This window comes from Dunckerocampus dactyliophorus, chromosome 7 (assembly GCF_027744805.1).
Source record: "Dunckerocampus dactyliophorus isolate RoL2022-P2 chromosome 7, RoL_Ddac_1.1, whole genome shotgun sequence".
NCBI lineage: Eukaryota > Metazoa > Chordata > Actinopteri > Syngnathiformes > Syngnathidae > Dunckerocampus > Dunckerocampus dactyliophorus.
This window is the reverse complement of record NC_072825.1, coordinates 9,125,975-9,144,871: the sequence shown is the minus strand read 5'-3', so window position 1 is coordinate 9,144,871 and position 18,897 is coordinate 9,125,975. Positions and strand designations below refer to the sequence as shown.

The 18,897-nt window shown below is 37.7% G+C and overlaps 1 protein-coding gene and 1 long non-coding RNA gene across 2 annotated transcripts; one reads left to right on the top strand and one right to left on the bottom strand.

Moving 5' to 3' along the window:
- Positions 1-498: 498 nt before the first annotated feature.
- On the bottom strand, positions 499-16,219 carry ptpn6 (protein tyrosine phosphatase non-receptor type 6). The gene is made up of 16 exons (XM_054782480.1): positions 15,979-16,219; positions 15,789-15,866; positions 14,158-14,280; positions 11,769-11,963; positions 9,027-9,210; positions 7,871-7,987; positions 7,630-7,758; positions 6,553-6,649; positions 6,378-6,457; positions 6,156-6,302; positions 5,954-6,085; positions 5,719-5,873; positions 2,377-2,444; positions 2,137-2,288; positions 1,911-1,975; positions 499-950 (listed from the first exon to the last, which is right to left on the bottom strand). The coding sequence occupies exons 2-16, from the start codon at positions 15,794-15,796 to the stop codon at positions 857-859; spliced, it is 1,746 nt and encodes a 581-aa protein (XP_054638455.1). The 5' UTR covers positions 15,797-15,866; positions 15,979-16,219; the 3' UTR covers positions 499-856.
- LOC129185416 (uncharacterized) lies at positions 16,126-17,237 on the top strand. The gene is made up of 3 exons (XR_008572066.1): positions 16,126-16,212; positions 16,798-16,853; positions 16,920-17,237. It is a non-coding gene; the product is annotated as an uncharacterized LOC129185416 (long non-coding RNA).
- Positions 17,238-18,897: the final 1,660 nt, after the last annotated feature.

Sequence of the window (18,897 nt, the reverse complement as noted above, 5' to 3'; positions counted from 1 at the left end):
CGCCCTTTTCGTTTGCCTCTCTTCTCTCACCTTTCTCTCCTTCCTTTTTTGGCTCCCAGACTTTATTTTACTATCATTATCCATCCATCCATCCATTTTCTATTTATTATATATATATTTTTTTTTTATTTAGTATTGATAACAGACTGAGATGTTCATGTATTATTATTATTATTAGCTCTAGTGTTTAATTTCTATATATATTATATTTTGCTATTATTTACTTTGGATGTCATTTGTTATTTAGTGTATGGATGGCAATATTTAAACTTAATTTTATTTTTTATTTTGTACAAGCAGAATTATTTTTACATTTAGTATATTTACTGTGTTTTTATTTTATTTATTTATTTTTTATTATTATATACTTTATATTATATATATATATTTTTTTTTTTTATCAGAATGAGTTTCAATTAACTCATCAATTAATTTGATAATAATTTTACTATTATTTTTTAAATATATATATATATATATATTTTTATCACCCTATAATGATGTATTATTTCATTAGGCATTATGTATTTGTATTGTAGATTTTATTTAAATGGTTGTCATTGCAAATGTTCATTTTTATTGTACAAGACAGGAATTCAGGTAACTAAAAAACAATCTCTACATTACTTAAAGTAAATATCCATGTTGAGCGCCGTTTATTCTGTCCTGCATGCCCTATCACCACTTATTTATTCAAATTTGCAGAAATTCATGGTGATATGTCTGTTGGATGTGTTGTCTTACTTAACCATTCACCTTAATGTATTGTAAAAGGTGTCCACTAGTGAAAAGAGACAAAACGGGCCAACATAAATAACACATCATGACTTAATAACATACTCCTTTCATAAAACTCTTATTTTCTCTTTAACGAGCCACTCTTGTCTGACTTTGCCTTCTTCTTGTCTTTCTTTGCTTTGCTCACGTTCTCGTACACATCCTCCTTGCTTCTGCAAAGACAAAACATCAAATAAATGGACGTCTATCAAAATGTAAAAACATCTATATAAAGATGCTGACGAGGCTGTAAATAAGCCGAGTCATGTTTTGTCACCCCAGTGTGAGCTTTGGAGTATGCATGTGATGTATAATGCGTGTACATGAGGACGCGCACGTTTTAACCCTTTACTGTGCACTCGTTCAGTTCCATTAAAAATAATCCAACTACATATTTAAACCATAAACAAAAAAGTATAGAACTTTTATTTGACTTTTGCTAAATATTTTTGTTATTGTCATTTTTAAAACATGATAACACATTAAAACGTTGCTTTAACATCTTTACAGTACAGTACACACAGTACACAGTACAGTACTTTAATATGTATGTATTTATTTATTAGCATGTTTAGTTATACATTGATTTTATCTCCATATTTTATTGTTATCAATTTTATATTTTCATTATTTTTCATCTCAAACACCAACAATCATTTTCTTCTGCATAAAAAACAAATCCCCCTATTTTATTTGTTAGCTGTTTTTCATTTTACCATTTGTATTATGTATTTAACCATCAATATATTTAAAATGTGTATTGTTTTTTGTGGTTATAATGCTTGATAGTATCACACACCGTAGTGCAGGGGTCACCAACGTGGTGCCCGCAGGCACCAGGTAGCTCCCCACGACCACATGAGGTGCCCGCAAGCCTGCTTTTCATTCAGGTTTTCAGCTAATAATGAAAGAACAGTAGAAAGAAATGCATTCTGAAATACAAAATGTGAGTTGTGGACACCAGCATTTTGTTCATGTTCTGGTAAAACAAGCATATTCGCTTTGTTTGGGTTTAAAATAAGCTCTGAAAATAAATGTTACAAAAATGAGTAGCTCTTGGCCATTTTCATTTCGTAAAAGTAGCTCTCACAAGGAAAAACGTTGGTGACCCCTGCTGTAGTGCATTTACTCACTTTGTGACGTTCCTGCTGGGCGGCATGTGTTTGATTTGTAAATTTTCATACTCTGTCTCCGCTTCCTGCAGAAGACACACAGTGACAAACGGTTGAGATATGACTGAAATGGTTAAAGCAGTCAACAAGTGTGTCCAGGTTCATGTGTTGATAAGGAGTCTGTTGACATACGTCAGGGGATTTGCTGACTAGTAAGCTAAGACAAAGGGAGAGAGTTTGCATTGACCATGGAGGCGCCGTCTTTGGCCTTGGTGGTCTGGATGTACTCAGAAACGGCCAGGTAGATGAACTTGTACTGGGCCTCGGTTTGCACCATGCCAGAGCGCTGCTCCCGCACCATCTGAATGTACTTGGAGATGTCGATGTCACAGTTTAGACCTGCAGGGAGGACAATTTGAGGAGGAGGTAGCCCAGTTAATTAAAAATGGGATTCCTTGTTTTTGTTTTTACATATTTTTTTATTTACCTATGGTGTCAATTGTCTCAATAATCATGTCAATCACCACGATGGTGCCTGTCCGCCCGATCCCAGCACTGCACACACACATAAAACACAATCATTCATTGCAGTAAGTAGCCATGATGTTCCTGTAAATGTACTTGGGAAACTTCACCGTTGATGAATCCATTAATTGCTCAACTTCCCATTGGAGAATAAACTAGAAAGAATCAACAGTGCCTCTACTGGTGGCAGTCAAGCAATGCACTCCATTTGCGCTTCAAAGCGCGATTAACCAACAATCGATTAATCATTATGCCCATCCCTAATATAAACTTTTTTAACTGATACCAATATTTTCCTCTTATTTTTAAAACTCAATACTAATATCTATGTTATATCTATAATTTAATTAATATTTGCATAATAACAATTATTTTAATACTTAAAGTAGTACTTAAAAGTAGTACACAGAAAAATAATACAAAAACAGTGTTCCCTCGGTTATCGCGGGGGATCGGTTCCCAAAATATCACGCAGTAAGTGAAATCACCAAAGCAACTTCGCTTTTTTCCAATTATATATGTTTTAAGGTTGTAAATCCCCTCACCATACACTTTATACACCTTTCTCAGACAGAGAATACAATTTTCTCACATTTCTCTCTTGTTTAAACACTCTCAGAAAATTTCACACCTTTGTTTGAATTTTAATGATCAACCTACAAGTCGGACACAAGAAATTATGAAGTCATTCACGCGTATTTCACTCCTGTGAGTGTGCCTTTTCGTCCTGGTGCGGTTCCGCTCTACTGTAGCGTTTTTGTATCCTTGTTAAAACATATTGATGCAGTACTCCTCTTGTTGCAGTCCTTCTCCTTCTTACCGAAGATTCATTTACAAGCTAGCAAGCAAGCTAGAATGACACAGGAGACAGCACGGGCAGCACGAAGGAGATTGATTGACAATGGTCTACAGCCAATCAGGACGCAGACAACAATGGGCGGTGCAGACAGACAGAGGGTGGGAGAGAGAGAGAGAGAGAGACACTCAACTTCCCACAAAGCCATTTTTCTTAAAGGGCCAGCCTCAGCCTGTAACGCCATTCAAACGCTGTAATAAAAAAAAAAGAGGCACTAAAAAAATTCAGCGAAACAGCAAATCCGCGAAAGGTGAACCGCGATAGAGCGAAGGAACACTGTAATACAAAAATAATTTCCGGAAACCGGTAATCCATAATTATGTTTCCATCAGGTAATTTGGGAGGGTCAATCCCGCCTACCAATAACTTAAGTTTTTTGTGTTTACTAACATAATATAATTGCATGGAACTGGTTAAAAAAAATCCTAATTTCAGTTTTATATTCATACTTTGAAAATATATATAATTGTTAACAATGTAACATTAAAATTCTACTATTACAATAATAATAATAACAATACATTTACTTGTAGTATTACAAAGTACCGCATATTAAAAAGGTATGTAAAAATGAGTATGTAAAAAATATATATCAATAACACAAATACTAAAAATGATTCCACACTGGAGCTTATTTTTTTTTAACAATTAAATCCATTCCAGAAATTTAGTCCAATATAAATACTACCAACTCAAGTTGTTTACTAATAAAAATATAAGTGCCTATAACCGGTAAATATAAAAATAATTATGACTTGGCAAAAAACAGGAATGAACTAAAAAGAACACAATTTACTGATCATTGTGGTTGGATCTTACTGATAATCGCTGGTGGCTAAAGGTCCTAAGTAAAGATTATTAAGTGTTGTGCAACATGGATTCCCAAACACCTACAGTATGTGAAAGTGCAACAATCATGTAACAAACAAACCTCCCTGAGGTCACAAGCACATTCCAAAACATTCCAAAAGGATAAACTCTCAGTTGACTCTTTTAAACCTTTTGTTACTACTAATCGTAATCCTGGAACTAGAATTGAAGCATTCAGAAACATACTGTAAGATTGTAAAAGCACTTTGCAACATTACACTTGCCTTGACGCCCTTCTCCCATTCATTTGAAGATGCAGGATCTCATATACAATACATGTATTTCCTCAGGAACAACCAAAACTATTTGTTAAATGAGACCCAAATCAAAGATAGATTCATTATGAATCACGATGTTCCATCATGAATCATCTCTTTCTTATAGGCCAAGGCTCACTTTGATTGATTTATCATTTAGTCACCTGTGCCTTTTATACAGAATCACGGTCATGGTGTCTGGTATGATGTATAAAACACCCGTCGGAACTGCTTTAAAATACAACAGGACAGGAAGGGTGAATGTATGTATTCCCTTTTACACAGTCAGTGTTCCGCCTCTGTTACAGTTACAGCTCCAGCCCCTTTCACACTATCTGTAAAACCTGTCTGAAGCAAGCAAAATGTTGCTTGCTTCAGAGGCGCTATTAGAGGTGTAACAGAGGCGGGAAAGTGGCTGTGTGAAAGGGTAACCTGCAACAACAGAAAAGTGGTATGAAGTTTAACACTTGAGACTCACTTTTTTATATCTGACAAGGACTTTATACATCACAGCAGACATTGGCACGGATTTGGGTACACTATGTCGCTGTGTGAAAGTGCACACACACACACAGAAATGTCCCGTTTCACTGAAAGACACAGCAGAGCCTACTGTACTACTCTGACGCACCAATTTTGTGGCATCTTATGTGTGAAAAAAGCTACAAGCTGAAAAAAGCTGCCTTCTTCCCATGTTCCCGTTCTGTATAAACAGCACTGACACGGTCTGGGCGGGACAGTGCCTACCTGGCTTTTTCCTGCCTTTGGATGTAGTATCAGAGCTAGAATCCATCTTTGTGTAATACGTGGAAATGTCCTGCTGGGTTCCGTGTGAAAGACTAAAATCCCAGCTTTGCTGCCAATTTTGAGGCAACGCTGTGTGAAAAGAGGCTACACTGACGGGTATACAAGACGGCACTTTTCCACGTTTTTCCAAGTTGCTGTTCTGACACAGAATTGAAGGAGAACCAGGCAATTTTCTGCCTGTCTTTGTGCAATGCACGGCAATTGGGTCAGTGTAAAATACAGGCGCTAATGCTAATTTTCTGGCATCTATGTGTGAAAAGAGCCTACATTGTCAATAAAAGCTACCTTTTTCCACATTGCTGTTTTGTATAAATGCCACTGACATAGGATGTAAGGACAAAGTCAACCCAACATTTTGGAGGTAGACAACGGCTGTGTGAAAGGGTATCCTGGGGTAAGTAACACATGACACTCACTTCTCCCACCCTGTTACGTTGAAAGCAATTGTCACTGGCGGACAACCGTTTCGTACGTCTTTACACAGCAATTACTGTATGTAATCACTTGTGTATACCTGCAGTGGATGACCATAGGCCCGGCATCGGGACATTCGGCCTGTTTGGCGTTGACTTGGGTGAGGAAGCTGAGGATGGCGCCAGGCTCTTGGGGGACGCCGTGATCAGGCCAGCTCAGGTACTGGTAGTGCCACACGGTGCGGGAATGTTTGGGCTGGAGAAGAAATGACGATGTAAGCAGTTTTTCATTCTACAGTAATACGCAGTGAGTTGGTGACTGTTGCGAAGGCCCACCTTATTTACAGGTGCAATCTCCAGGACTCTGACTTTGTAATCTGATGCTTCCCTTTCCAACTTGGAGGTCACCACATAGCAGCCCACCTCCTTGGAGGTCTCACAGTTGGGCCAGTAAGGCACACATTTATTCTGCACCAAAGTTAAGCATAAGTTTTTGTATGAAATGCACAAAGAAGACAAATGAAGTTGTGACACCGACCCGCCCTTTCTCAACCTCCCTGGTCGTCATAACGATAACCCTGGTGTTCTCTTGCCAAACCATCTGCCAGAAGTTGTTGACAGTTGTCGCCAGGCAACCCTGAGTGGCGATATAAACTTTAGGATTCTCCGACTCCATCAAGGTGTTCTATGGGACCCAAAATAACACAAGTTAACAAAACCGAGGAAAATGTATTTTCCCAATTTGTGTTTAGTGACGTACCCGTACAAAGTTGGCGTTGATGTAATCTGAACCCACACTGTTGGGGTCAGCGTCCTGTAGGGTGACTCTGGTGTCATTGACTTGTGTGCAATGAGTGGAGAAATCGAGATTAAAAACATGAGTTCAACTCATTTCTATTAATACATAAATGATTTTAACAGAACATAAAACTTACACGGCAGAATGTTCTTGTATCTGTTTTTAGTCTTGTTTTCTGGTCTCTGGCCTTCCTCTCGACTCTTTTTGACCTTTGCCTCCAACTTCTGAAGAGCCTGGATGGGGGTCACCAATTTAATTTGCGTTATTCAACAAACTCACCAAGACTTAAAACAGAAGTGCAGATTTTTCTGTTTTTTAATTGGAAAACAGTTGTTCTTTTACTATATTATTTTCATTGTTATTTTATTATATTGTTTGAAAGAATGTTTTTATTACAGTAAATTATAATAATTTGAAAATATAATTTATTTTATTTTCAATGAATTTTGCATGTTTCTTTGGAAATATATAGACATTTAATAAATAAGTAAAAAAATATATAAATAAACAATAGATGTGCAGAATTTTCAGTTTTTCCACATTACAGTATTTACTGGAAAACTGCATTTGTACTGTAAAAATGCAGATTCTAATATCGGTAGATGATCATTTCATTTTTTATTCTATTATTCTTATTGTGTTATATTCTATTATATTATTTGGAAATAATATTTTTATTACAACAATTATGTATAATAATTTTCTTATTAGTTTATTTTATTATTGCTTTATTGTGTTTCTCTGGAAATATTATATGGCCTTTTAATAAATATTTATGCGTATGATATATTTTAAGGTACTTTCTCTGGAAATATTATATGGCCTTTTAATAAATATTTATGCGTATGATATATTTTAAGGTACGTTTTTTTGTAATTGTTAATGAAGTTGAACATAATTTTTTTTAAATAAACGAGGTTGCTGCTCTTAATTCAAGTGACGGTACAAATATGTTCCTTAAATAGTTCTAAACTAATTTTTGCAGTATCTCAAAAAATACACAATGACGATTTCTGTTTGGAATTTGAATATATTACGTGTAATTTGTGTGTCTCAATAAATAATAATTTGTTATTCCATCACCACCAGATGGCAGCATACTAGTATTTGTTGATATTGTCCAGCAGGAAGAGGATATTTGTACAGAGGCAGATGGAGACATTATCATCGTAATTTAACCGTGAGTGAGGAGGAGGAGGTTCAAGTGCCTTACATCAAATTCCTCCCAGAAACCCGCCTTGCTTTTCCCGCCCTCAGTATCCTGCTGCAGTTGTGTGGTCTGGTCCAGTTGCTTCACTCTGCTGTCGATGTCGGCTGCGTTCACTCTGGTGGAGTAATACGGCTGCCAGGACGCACACACAGTGCATTCTGTATTTAGCAACTATATAATAACATCCTGTACAAGAGCTGTATTCTAAGCTCTACACTAAGATCTGTATTAAGGCCACAGGTACTTGTTTGAGATGCACCCAGTTGCCAGAGATCTCCTCGATGCCTTTGCGTTTGTAGAACTCCACCAAGTCGCTTAGTGTGTCAAACAAGTCCGAGCCTCCCACTGTATATCTCTCATTCTAGACACAGACATACCAATAGGTACAGTGATTAAGTGCCGTATGGACCCAAATATAAGACCATATTGTTTCACCAGAAAAAGGTCACAAAAAGATGGGTCGTCTTATAGTCCTTACTACAGTAGTCCTTCGCTACAACACGGTCCAAACATCGCTCGCTTACTCTATCACATTTTTTAAAAATTAATTAATAAATGGCCACTTTTTCGTGGTTGACTATGGACTATTATTAGTAAAACAAATATTGAAAAACGAGTATAGAACATGTATCTTTACATGTATATGTAATGTGTAATGACATTACATTAGATTACCATCAAGATTACCTTCACACTGCACGTAGTCAGCCATGGCATGTCATTCTCCTCCCATTCCGTGTGGAGGTGGTAATGTTTTGGCTTCTTACTTCTTACTAAACACTAAGCTTAGAATAAGTAAATTGGAGAGGCTAACTAGTTAGCTGGGTAGCTTGCTATGCTAGCAGCGACCGTCTCTACTGTCCCTGAAGTGATCCCGTAGCCTGGGCATTACAGTTCAGCAATGTGTTGTAAACAAAGAATAAAGAGAGTGTAAATGTGACTATAGGGGTGTTATTTCATGTCGACAGGGCTCTAATAATGGTAAAAATCGGATTTAGAAAGTCATATACAGGTTAACTATGCTCTATCTATGCTTCCATTTATTAATATTGAATGCTACTTTGTGGAAATTCACATATAGTGGTCGGGTCTGGAACCAATTACCCGCGATAAACGAGGGACGACTGTATTCAAGGTCTAGATATTTATGTATGCAAACCAACATGTTATGGTTATGGTTATGGCGCCAAATGGCTTCTCCCCAAGCAGCTAATAAATATGCCCTTTTTACTGTAATATACCAGTTGTGTTACTTTGTCCTAAAGAAAGGACAAAGCGGAGTCGTCTTATATTTGGGTCAAAACAGTCATTTTACTGTAAAGTACTTTTGAAATAATTATTTTTATTCTAACTAAAAGACAAAAAATAACGCTTTTGGTGTTTTTGATAAATAAACACACCTGGCACATGATCTTGATGTGGGACACTCTCCTCACTCCTGCTTTGCTCCGCTCGTCCGTCAGACAGGAGAGGACAAAATCTCCTGGCTTGGACAGCGACTCTCTGACCAGGAAGGTCCCAGACTCATCTCGAGCAATCAGCATCTTCTCAGCGTTTGGACCAGACAGGTGACCGTGGTACCACCTGGACATGAGATAAACAAATAAGCAAGATTGATGATTATGTTGTACATGAAGAATGTTTAATCTTGAAGAAAACTTGTCACGGTGTGTGCATGTCTGAATGAGAGTAGGAATTCCCCTGATAATGAGGCTTTATCGCTGGTTATGTGTATTTTTGTACTTTGGATACTGGGTTATCATATTTGTTAAACTATCCCCTTCAATTTCATATCCAATTAATATGCAGACTTAAATCAAAACGGTTGCGAGTGGACAAAACAGTGAAGCTCAAATTCACCCCATTCAAAAGGAGGGATCCCAAAATCAGACTGGAATAAAGGATATGTAGGACAATTGCCTACTTATCAGTGCTCATGTGAAACTTTATAAAAATTGGATGATGCAAAATACAATTTATTGACCCGGAATTACTTATCAAATGAACTATTAATTATCTTTCAAGTTAATTAAGATAAGTGTGATTGTAAGTGTGAAGGAGTACGGGGTACGTGGCTTCACGTCAAATGTCTACTACTCCTATACTACTACTCTTTCCTTCTATTTGCATAAACACTTTGTGTTGTTTGGTGATATAATACTGTAATCACATCATGCAAACAGAGTATGCAATCAGGTCTAGAAGAAGTAGCTTGTTTGAGAGTGTGTAGCGTGACGCGTGTAAATGCAGTGTAGTAGCATACTTGATAGGTCAACTCGGTGGCCACAATAAGGACACACCGAATGGAAAGTTAAAAACACAATCCACAGCTCATTGTGTGACCCACAGCACAGTATCTTGACGTTATGCCTTCATCGCATGGACATGTCACCTTTGAGGGGACATTTTACAGGAAAGGACACAATTTACGAAAAGGCCGTTAGCGGCGTGTGTCAGTGAATGTACACTAAGCTGGGTTGGGCATAATTGTTCACTGAGTTCTCAATTTCTTCTTCTGCTTAACTTCCTGTTTTGCGGTCGGAAAATTTCTGATGACAGATTTTGTGGCTAGAGAGGACAAAGTATTTTTAGTCAAGCAGCCTGCCTACCCCCCTAACAGAACGTCCACTGCCCTGCACCACCAACACCATTCTTTTAATGAAGATATGCATCTTGCTCTCTAAGTACACTAATTTTTAAATGCTCATTTGGAGTAATTATGTGCTAATTATTAATAGGATCTTGTCACATCAAATGTTGGCATGAAACTGCTGTGCACTGAAGGGGCAATACAAAATTGACTGAATCATGCACAAATAGAGTGCTACTATTACGCTTAAAGTGTTTACTTGTGTGTGTGTGTGTGTGTGTGTGTGCGTGCAACCCTTTCCGAAACTAGACAAAGAATGGTTAGGACATGATGGAGTGTGCAATAGAGGAAGACAAGCAAGGACGGTCTGGCCATCGCTTTCAAGAGTGTCAAAACGTCAAGTTTCCAACCGCAGCGATAAAAGGGAAGTTAGACAACTGACAGAGAGGACAGCTGGGGCCGGGTGGTGTGGGGGAGGTGGTGGGGGGCAATGGGGTTGTCAGGGGGGGTCATTTTTTCTGAATAGCTTCCCGTCGAAAGCTATTTTAAGGTCAAAGTAAATTAAAACGGATTATTGTTGCGACAAGTAGGAGCGGAGCGTACGCCACTGCAAGAGGAATGATTGCGCATTCAGCACATATTTCTTTCTTATATAATCTACTGTATATATATATGATATTTATTATTACTATGTAGCCTTTGTTGTTTATTTTTAAGTAGTGTTGATAATTATTGTCAATAATATTTAATAATCAACATTTGTGTCCGTCTTCTGCTAATTTTTAAATATTTTCTACCAAAATCATAATTAATTCTAATACTTTTTGTCTTTTTCATCCAAAATTGAATTTATTTGTGAATTCATTTTTGTATCAATAAATAGAGCCTTTATTATTTTTATTTTATGCTGCGGTAAAGACTTAATATTTCATTAAAAATTAAAGAAAACATTAATTTTCTATACATTTTTGTCCTTTTTATTTAAAAATATATATTATGTTTATGTCACAACAGGCCGACAACGTACTTCTGTAATAATTAAAAAAAAATAAAGCCTGTATTATTATTTTTTTTTTATGTTGAAGTTAGAACTCACCATTTGACTTAAAAAAAAAGAACAAAAAACATTTATTTTCTGCTAATTTGAGTAGTTCCTACTAAATTAACAGTGGCATTTCTATATTAATTGAAAGAAACGTAATATTCTATTTGAAATAATAGCCTTTAGTTCTCGATCCTAAAAGTACGTAGTAAGTATAAAAATACACAATTTTCAACAAATTATTTTTGTACAAAACCCCACTAAATTCTCATGAAAACAGGCCGGAACTAAATAAGTTAAAAAATAGCAGCACTTATTATTCTATTCTATTTTATTCTATTCTATTTTATATAAGATTTAAGGCGTTAAATTATTTAATAAATGCGTCAATTTTCGACCAATTCTAACACTTCTTGCACAAAATCCGACTAAATTCTCAGGCCACACATTGTGCCTGACTCGAGATATTGTGTAGTATTTTGTCAGCGTGGGGGTTAAAATATTACAAACCTCTCAGTGGTGGGGTCGGAGCAGTTGAGAGGGTATCTGAGCTCAATGACGGTGCCGTCCTTGTCCTGCAAAATGCCGTTGTCGGCTGTGTAGTACTCCACCAGCTCGGACAGCGTGGCAAACTTTTCACCGCCGTAGAGGTCGTAGTAGTCTCCTGTGTTCTGGATGCGGATGTGCGTCACCTGCTCACCCACCCTGGCAAGGAACAATAACTTATTGATGATGCACAACATACAACTTATGGAGGCCTTAATCTGCATGGTTTTCTAATGGAAATATTATTTTGGAGCATCACTAGCACTGGTGGACTATAAGTACTAGAGTACTGGATTTAAAAAATAATTTATATTAACTTTAAAGCTTTCTAAATATTATTTTAAAACTTCGTAATACACTGCTTTTATTTGACACTATTAGTTCAAGCACTGCAATACATTTTAAAAAGTAAAAATTCACAATAGAGTACATTTTTGTTCAACTACACACAATCACCAAATTTTTGACATTTTTATTCAAATTTAAACTTTGCAAAAACTTAAGTGTTTGATTTGGATAAAAAGTAAAAAAAAAAAAAAAAAGCATTTGGAAATGAACCCTTTTCATTGGACCACAACAATATGCCATCTTGCAAAAATACACTTGTGCGCTGTTAATATGGCTCAGTTAATTACAATGAATACAAATTGCTTTAACTTTATTTTAACATGCTTACTGGTAATAAAAACAGAATAATGCTGAAATGACTACAGTATTTATACAAACACATATATACAGTGTATAGCAGATTTAGATTATATTTTGGTTAGGGCTGTGAATAGATGAACATTTTTAATCGCGATTAATCACATTATTGTCCGTAGTTAACTCAATCGCAAATAGAAAGCCATTCTTATCTATAGGGATGTAACTCTCTTTGTGGTAAACGATTCCATACGCATCTCGATACATGGGTTAAGATATGATTCAAAAACGATACATATTTTAAAAACAGAACGATTTGATACACTGTCTAAACGATACGATATGATTCGATTAGATACGATTCAACAGTTACATTTGTTGATGTAGACATTAATCTTACAATAAAGAAGACAATTCTATAAAAGTGGCATGTTGTGTAAAAGAGCACATCATATGCCCAAACATGCTGTAAAGGCGGGGGCCTCCAACAAACCGGGCTGTGGGAAATGCTGATACTATGTGGGAATGATTAACGGTAAGATTTGATGACCTTACTGAGTGCTAACGTGCATACAGTATTTGTGCAGTGCACCTCTCTGAAAAACCGGCTTGCACTGGTGGATGGTGGGTCTGTATTCATTTAGTGCTTTTAGTTTGATGTTGCTCCTGTCTTCGTTTTACACAATAAATAATAAATAAGATAAATTTGATTGCTACAATGTACATATGTTTTGCTGATGTGTTGAAAATCTTTCCTGGTGACTAGCTAGCACACTGCTAATGCTATTTAGATCCATTCTCATCTTTAGTCATGGTCACATTGACACAAGACCCCAAATCGCTGTCATTGGCTGTGCCTGTCGGTATCTAGCAACTCATAACCCAAATTTTCGCTCGCAGTTCAAAGCAAAAAACTCAGCCGAGAGATGGCTCGGCCATGGCTCGATCTAAATAGCACTTGTTCGTTGGGACACTCATATGCCAAAGCACCACTGTATAAATGACAATAAACAAATACTGGCAGTGCTCCAGTACATTCTCACTGGAAGTCGATGTACTCTGTGACAACTCACACTCACAGCGACAGTGTACACAGATGACTTTTGTCTTGTTGAGAGAGGCATCTGCCAGGGCTTTGAAGCTAAACGTACCCTTCATGACCCTTTTCTTTGTCCATTTATGCTCAGTATTTGTTCTCGCTTGTGGCTCCTATGTTTCCTCAAACTACGGTGTGGGCCGAGGGTCAAAGAGAACATCCACACGTTAATCGCGTGTCAAAAAAAAACCCAAAGTATATTTCCCTTACTTTGACAGCCCTAATTTTGGGACAGCTATTAATTTGAGAAAATTTGAGGATTTTATCTTCTAACTGCCATTTATTAATGTTCTCAATTTTGCTAACAAAATGGTTGAAAAAAAATGAAATCATATACTGTAAAAGCAAAATGCAAGTATGCCACAGTCACATTCTGTAGTCCATTGTAAGGGCAAGTTTTCTTATTGCTACAATGAAGTGAAATAAAAGTGGCAAAATCTAATAAGAAAAAACCCTCAGTTTTCATTATTTTGCATGTCCATTAAAAATGGCAGAATTAAAATGAAATAACCCACTGCAGCTCCATCAATGGAATGATCCGTCGTCACAATTATGTGACATTTTGCCTGCTTGAAGGTTTAGCTCTACGCTCTGGTTACTTTACAAAATTACCTGACAGACAGGGAGTAATCCCCCACGTTCTTCTTGCTGGGTCGGGCCAGAAAGCTGCCGTGAATGCCATGGGTTTTGAGCATGTCCTCGGCCTGCAGGCCAGTGATGTCTCTGTGGAACCACCTACATGGACACACATGGACACGCGCTGGCCTAATAGTCTCGACCACAGTTTTCAATTTTAAACAGTTGATGAGTGTAATATATGGAATGTGCAGGCATAGTCACCTTCATTTGACCAAAGTACTACACAAATGTTAGCAAAATATCCATCTATAGGTGCTAATTATCACATATCGTCAGTCTTTAATGTGCATCAATGACATAATGGTCTTCTGCTCAGGCCTGTGCTAGTATATACAGTACATTGGTATTAATCCTGATCATATTTATAGTGCTATGTTGTTTGCATGATTTCATTAATAATTGTGGCTGTTCTATTCTATTCTTCCTGTGAACTTATTATAACATACATGCAAAGTAAATCCCTAAGTAAATGAAAGTAATGAAAATGTGTGGACATATCCAGTTTCAACCAACATTGTGATTTCTATTTGTATTTATTTGCAAACTTGAAGGAATTTACAGTAAGCCAACAGACAGAACAGGAAAACTATGGTTTATATAGGTCAGTGCAAAAAATATAACATAAAGGTCACTATTTATTGACATTGGCTATCTATTAAAAGTTTGAACCTTTTGCAAATAAATGTAATTTACAACTGGGCTGAATATATGTGAGTGCAACTGTACAATCCTTTGTATTTCTGTGTATTATAATTTACTGAATTTCATCATTTTTGTCATTATTTAAATAATTTTTGTGAATATACAAGTTTGTATACCTTTTATTTTTCTTGCACATGGTTTTCTTGTATATACAAAGGAAGAGCAGATTTCACATTGTAGAATGATGCCACACTAAAGCCCATTTTCTTTGATGTGTTTGATTGTTCTAATGCGTACACAAGCACGGTACGCTTGTGTACCATGGTGGGCCTGAGACTGTCTCAATTGCTCATGCATGAGCACATGCAGTAACAAAAATAATCAGAAATGCTAAGAGGGTACATCAGCTAGCGCAATGTGGACGTGTCGTGTCACTAAAATAATCGCTCCTATTGTCAGTTATTAATGATAACAACCACCTTGCACAATAAACCCCCCCCCCCCCCCCCCCACAAGTATAGGCCACAAAATTGAGGAAAGTTGCAGTAATACAGTGTTGTATGATGAAGTGATGGCACATAGTGTGAATCACGGCAAAACATGTGTCCAAAAACCAAACATAGTCTATATACACAAGCAAGCCCTCACCCAAAGCCTTTTTATGGATTTGTTCTCATTAGTGTGACAGAAGAGACTAGCGGGCCAGTCCGATGTCTTCCACGAGTCGGACTTAGCTTGGGGTCCACTATTTGAATAAGCCTTTTGTACAATGTTGGAAGACTAAATTGTGTGTTATGTTTTTCTAAATGAAATAATATTGCTGCAAACGTTTTCAGAAAAGGCTGCTTTTGCAGAAGCACCTGAACACAACATATATTATATGATGCGAGGATCACAGCAGCTGGGGAGGGGAGAGACAGAGGAGGAATGGAAACACAGAAGTTGTCAGCAAATGCACTCACCGAACCATAATGTCAGATCACAGTGTCTGGGTCAGAACCGAACAAGTGTGGCGGCTGGCAGCAGTTGCCTTCTACCTCCTACATGTGTGCGCAAAAACATCATATTAGCTGTCATCATGCAAAAATCATCACTAGGAAACTGTCAAAAAGAAGCTAGAACTACTTTTTTAAAGCATATAAATTAAAATACCTGCTCTCTCCTTCCTGACTCAGCTCGTGTGTGACTCGCAGGGAAGCAGAAAGCAAAAACGTTCTCTTCTCTACTCGTCCCTGAACGCAACTGAGTACCTCTTCACACTATCCCCTCCTCTTTCTCTCGCTGTCTTTCACTCTTCCTTCCTTTTTGTTGATCCTTTCACAAAATAGTGAAAGCAAAGACCGGAACCAGAACAGCTGACAAGGCCAGAATTCAACAGGAGGCTCAGTAAGTAAATAAAAAAACATTAAAATGTGCTTAATTTATTAGAACCTTCAATGAGACTCCATTATGTTGTTTTGGATGCAAGTTGCCAACATAAAAATCACTCAAAAAGCGACAAACTAAATAAACAAATGTTGACTTTTTCCTCTGTCTGTCGCTTGCAGGTGTGCGTTTAAGTGTGAACACAAAGGTCACAGTCAAAGTACACTTCCTTATTTGCATCTCAGTAACACGGTATCGGTATACTAAGCTATTTCAACACACAAAAAACTGTAGTTTCCCAGTGTTAACGTAATACTCGTCCTAAACTTGCATCAAAATGGAGAAGATGTCGTAATCTAATGAGATCCAAGAGAAAAGATTGCAATGGGACAAGGGGCTACACAGAAGGGCACCTAATGTTTGAATGCTAAAAATGTTGCACAATAACAAAACAAAAAAAATCCTGCTAATGCTTTGCTAACATGTTGTCGAGAAAGTAACCTTAGCCTAAGAGACAAACTGAAATGAAGCTAAACACAAAATATAGGAACTTTTCCACCTTGCGTACTCACCCACACCTCATTGTTGTTGCTCTTCACCCTGCAGGTCAACAGGAGTCTGGATGTTTCTGCGGGAAGAGAACTACACATTTCTATTAGAAGGTTATCAACACTCTTGTTGCAGTTGGGCTCCCACCCTGTAATTTACTCCAATTCTCTTAATTACAGGGAGATAATATGCTTGTTCCTTTCTGCTGCAAAGCTTCCTCTTACTCAGTACTCGTCAAAAGTAAATGGGACAGATGGTCATTCCACACAGGAAGTGGAAATGGGAAGAAAATATGGACTTTCTGTGAGATTCTGTTGGAATTTTTGTTCATTTATCACAGAGTCTGTTCATCTCAAAAGGTGCTTGATGCTTTTCTTCCACAGCAAATTCTTAAAAAAAACTTTTATGGCCCCTGCTTTGTGTACCTTCTTCCCATATTGACTCCAACATAAGTCAAAGAAAAAAACCTGATAAAGAGAGGTCATCTTACATTCCAAAGCATAAGTAACGGAACACGTTCAAAGATGATAAATGCCTTCAAATGACAGCGAGAAAAAGGCTTCTTGAGACGTCATCTGTACTTCTGTGTAGAAGGTGTCGGACGTTTCGCTCCTCATCCGAAGAGCTTCGTCAGCAAACTAATAAGTGCTGGTAGCTTAGGCCTTAAATACAGTAAGAGTGGGCGGAATTGGTGTGCCAACACCCTCCTCCTATTGGTTCGTTACACTAAGCCTGGGCGGAGCAGTGGTATAATCCTATCCTGTTATTCACACCTACGATAAAAGGGAAGTGTCGCTCCCTGAATTGGGTATGAACGACTCTGATACTGGCTTGTTAGCATCTATTGTTCTGGCTCGGCCCTGCCTTCACCTCATTTGCAAGACTAAGAGCTGTGGGTTTAGGTCTCAGTAACCTGCTGAACACAGGGTCCAAATTAAACCTCAAACCACCATTCCGATTCAATGATGGGTTCTGTTGTTTTTAACAAAAATAGCTTCCTTTACTCCTCTTTCAAACCATCTGTTTTCTTTGGCCAAAATCTTTACCTCGCTGTCCTGAAAAGAGTGATTGGTAGCTTTCAGGTGTAGATGTACTGCTGATTGAGGACCACTAGCATTGTCCCTGCGATGTTGATAAAGCCTTTTTTGGAGCATTTGCTTAGTTTCCCCAATGTAGTGCTCTTTGTATTCCTCATCTTTACAGTTTACTAGTGGTCCTCAATCAGCAGTACATCTACACCTGAAAGCTACCAATCACTCTTTTCAGGACAGCGAGGTAAAGATTTTGGCCAAAGAAAACAGATGGTTTGAAAGAGGAGTAAAGGAAGCTATTTTTGTCAAACAACAGAACCCATCATTGAATCGGAATGGTGGTTTGAGGTTTAATTTGGACCCTGTGTTCAGCAGGTTACTGAGACCTAAACCCACAGCTCTTAGTCTTGCAAATGAGGTGAAGGCAGGGCCGAGCCAGAACAATAGATGCTAACAAGCCAGTATCAGAGTCGTTCATACCCAATTCAGGGAGCGACACTTCCCTTTTATCGTAGGTGTGAATAACAGGATAGGATTATACCACTGCTCCGCCCAGGCTTAGTGTAACGAACCAATAGGAGGAGGGTGTTGGCACACCAATTCCGCCCACTCTTACTGTATTTAAGGCCTAAGCTACCAGCACTTATTAGTTTGCTGACGAAGCTCTTCGGATGAGGAGCGAAACGTCCGACACCTTCTACACAGAAGTACAGATGACGTCTCAAGAAGCCTTTTCCTCGATGGACAACTCCTGTACGACTGAGAGCCTACACAGACGCTTCAAATGACAGTAAATGAACAGGTGGCGCCAAACGACTTCTCCCCAAGTGAGTTTATTCCCATCACTCACACACAATGACTTGGAAAGATGCAGCCACCACACGAAACTCGCTCGGCAAAAAAAAAAAATTCAAGATAATGGTGATCAATGAAGCAGAATCATCAAAGACAGAATCAAGATAAATAGATCTTGAAAAAGATGAGTCATCTTATACTCATGGTTGTCTTATACTCAGCTCAATACGCCAATAAATATAAGAGGTGTACCCCATTACATTTGCAGGTCTTCCAGCTACTGCTTTAAAATGTAAATAGGGATGAACACTGTTGTGCATACAAAACAAAA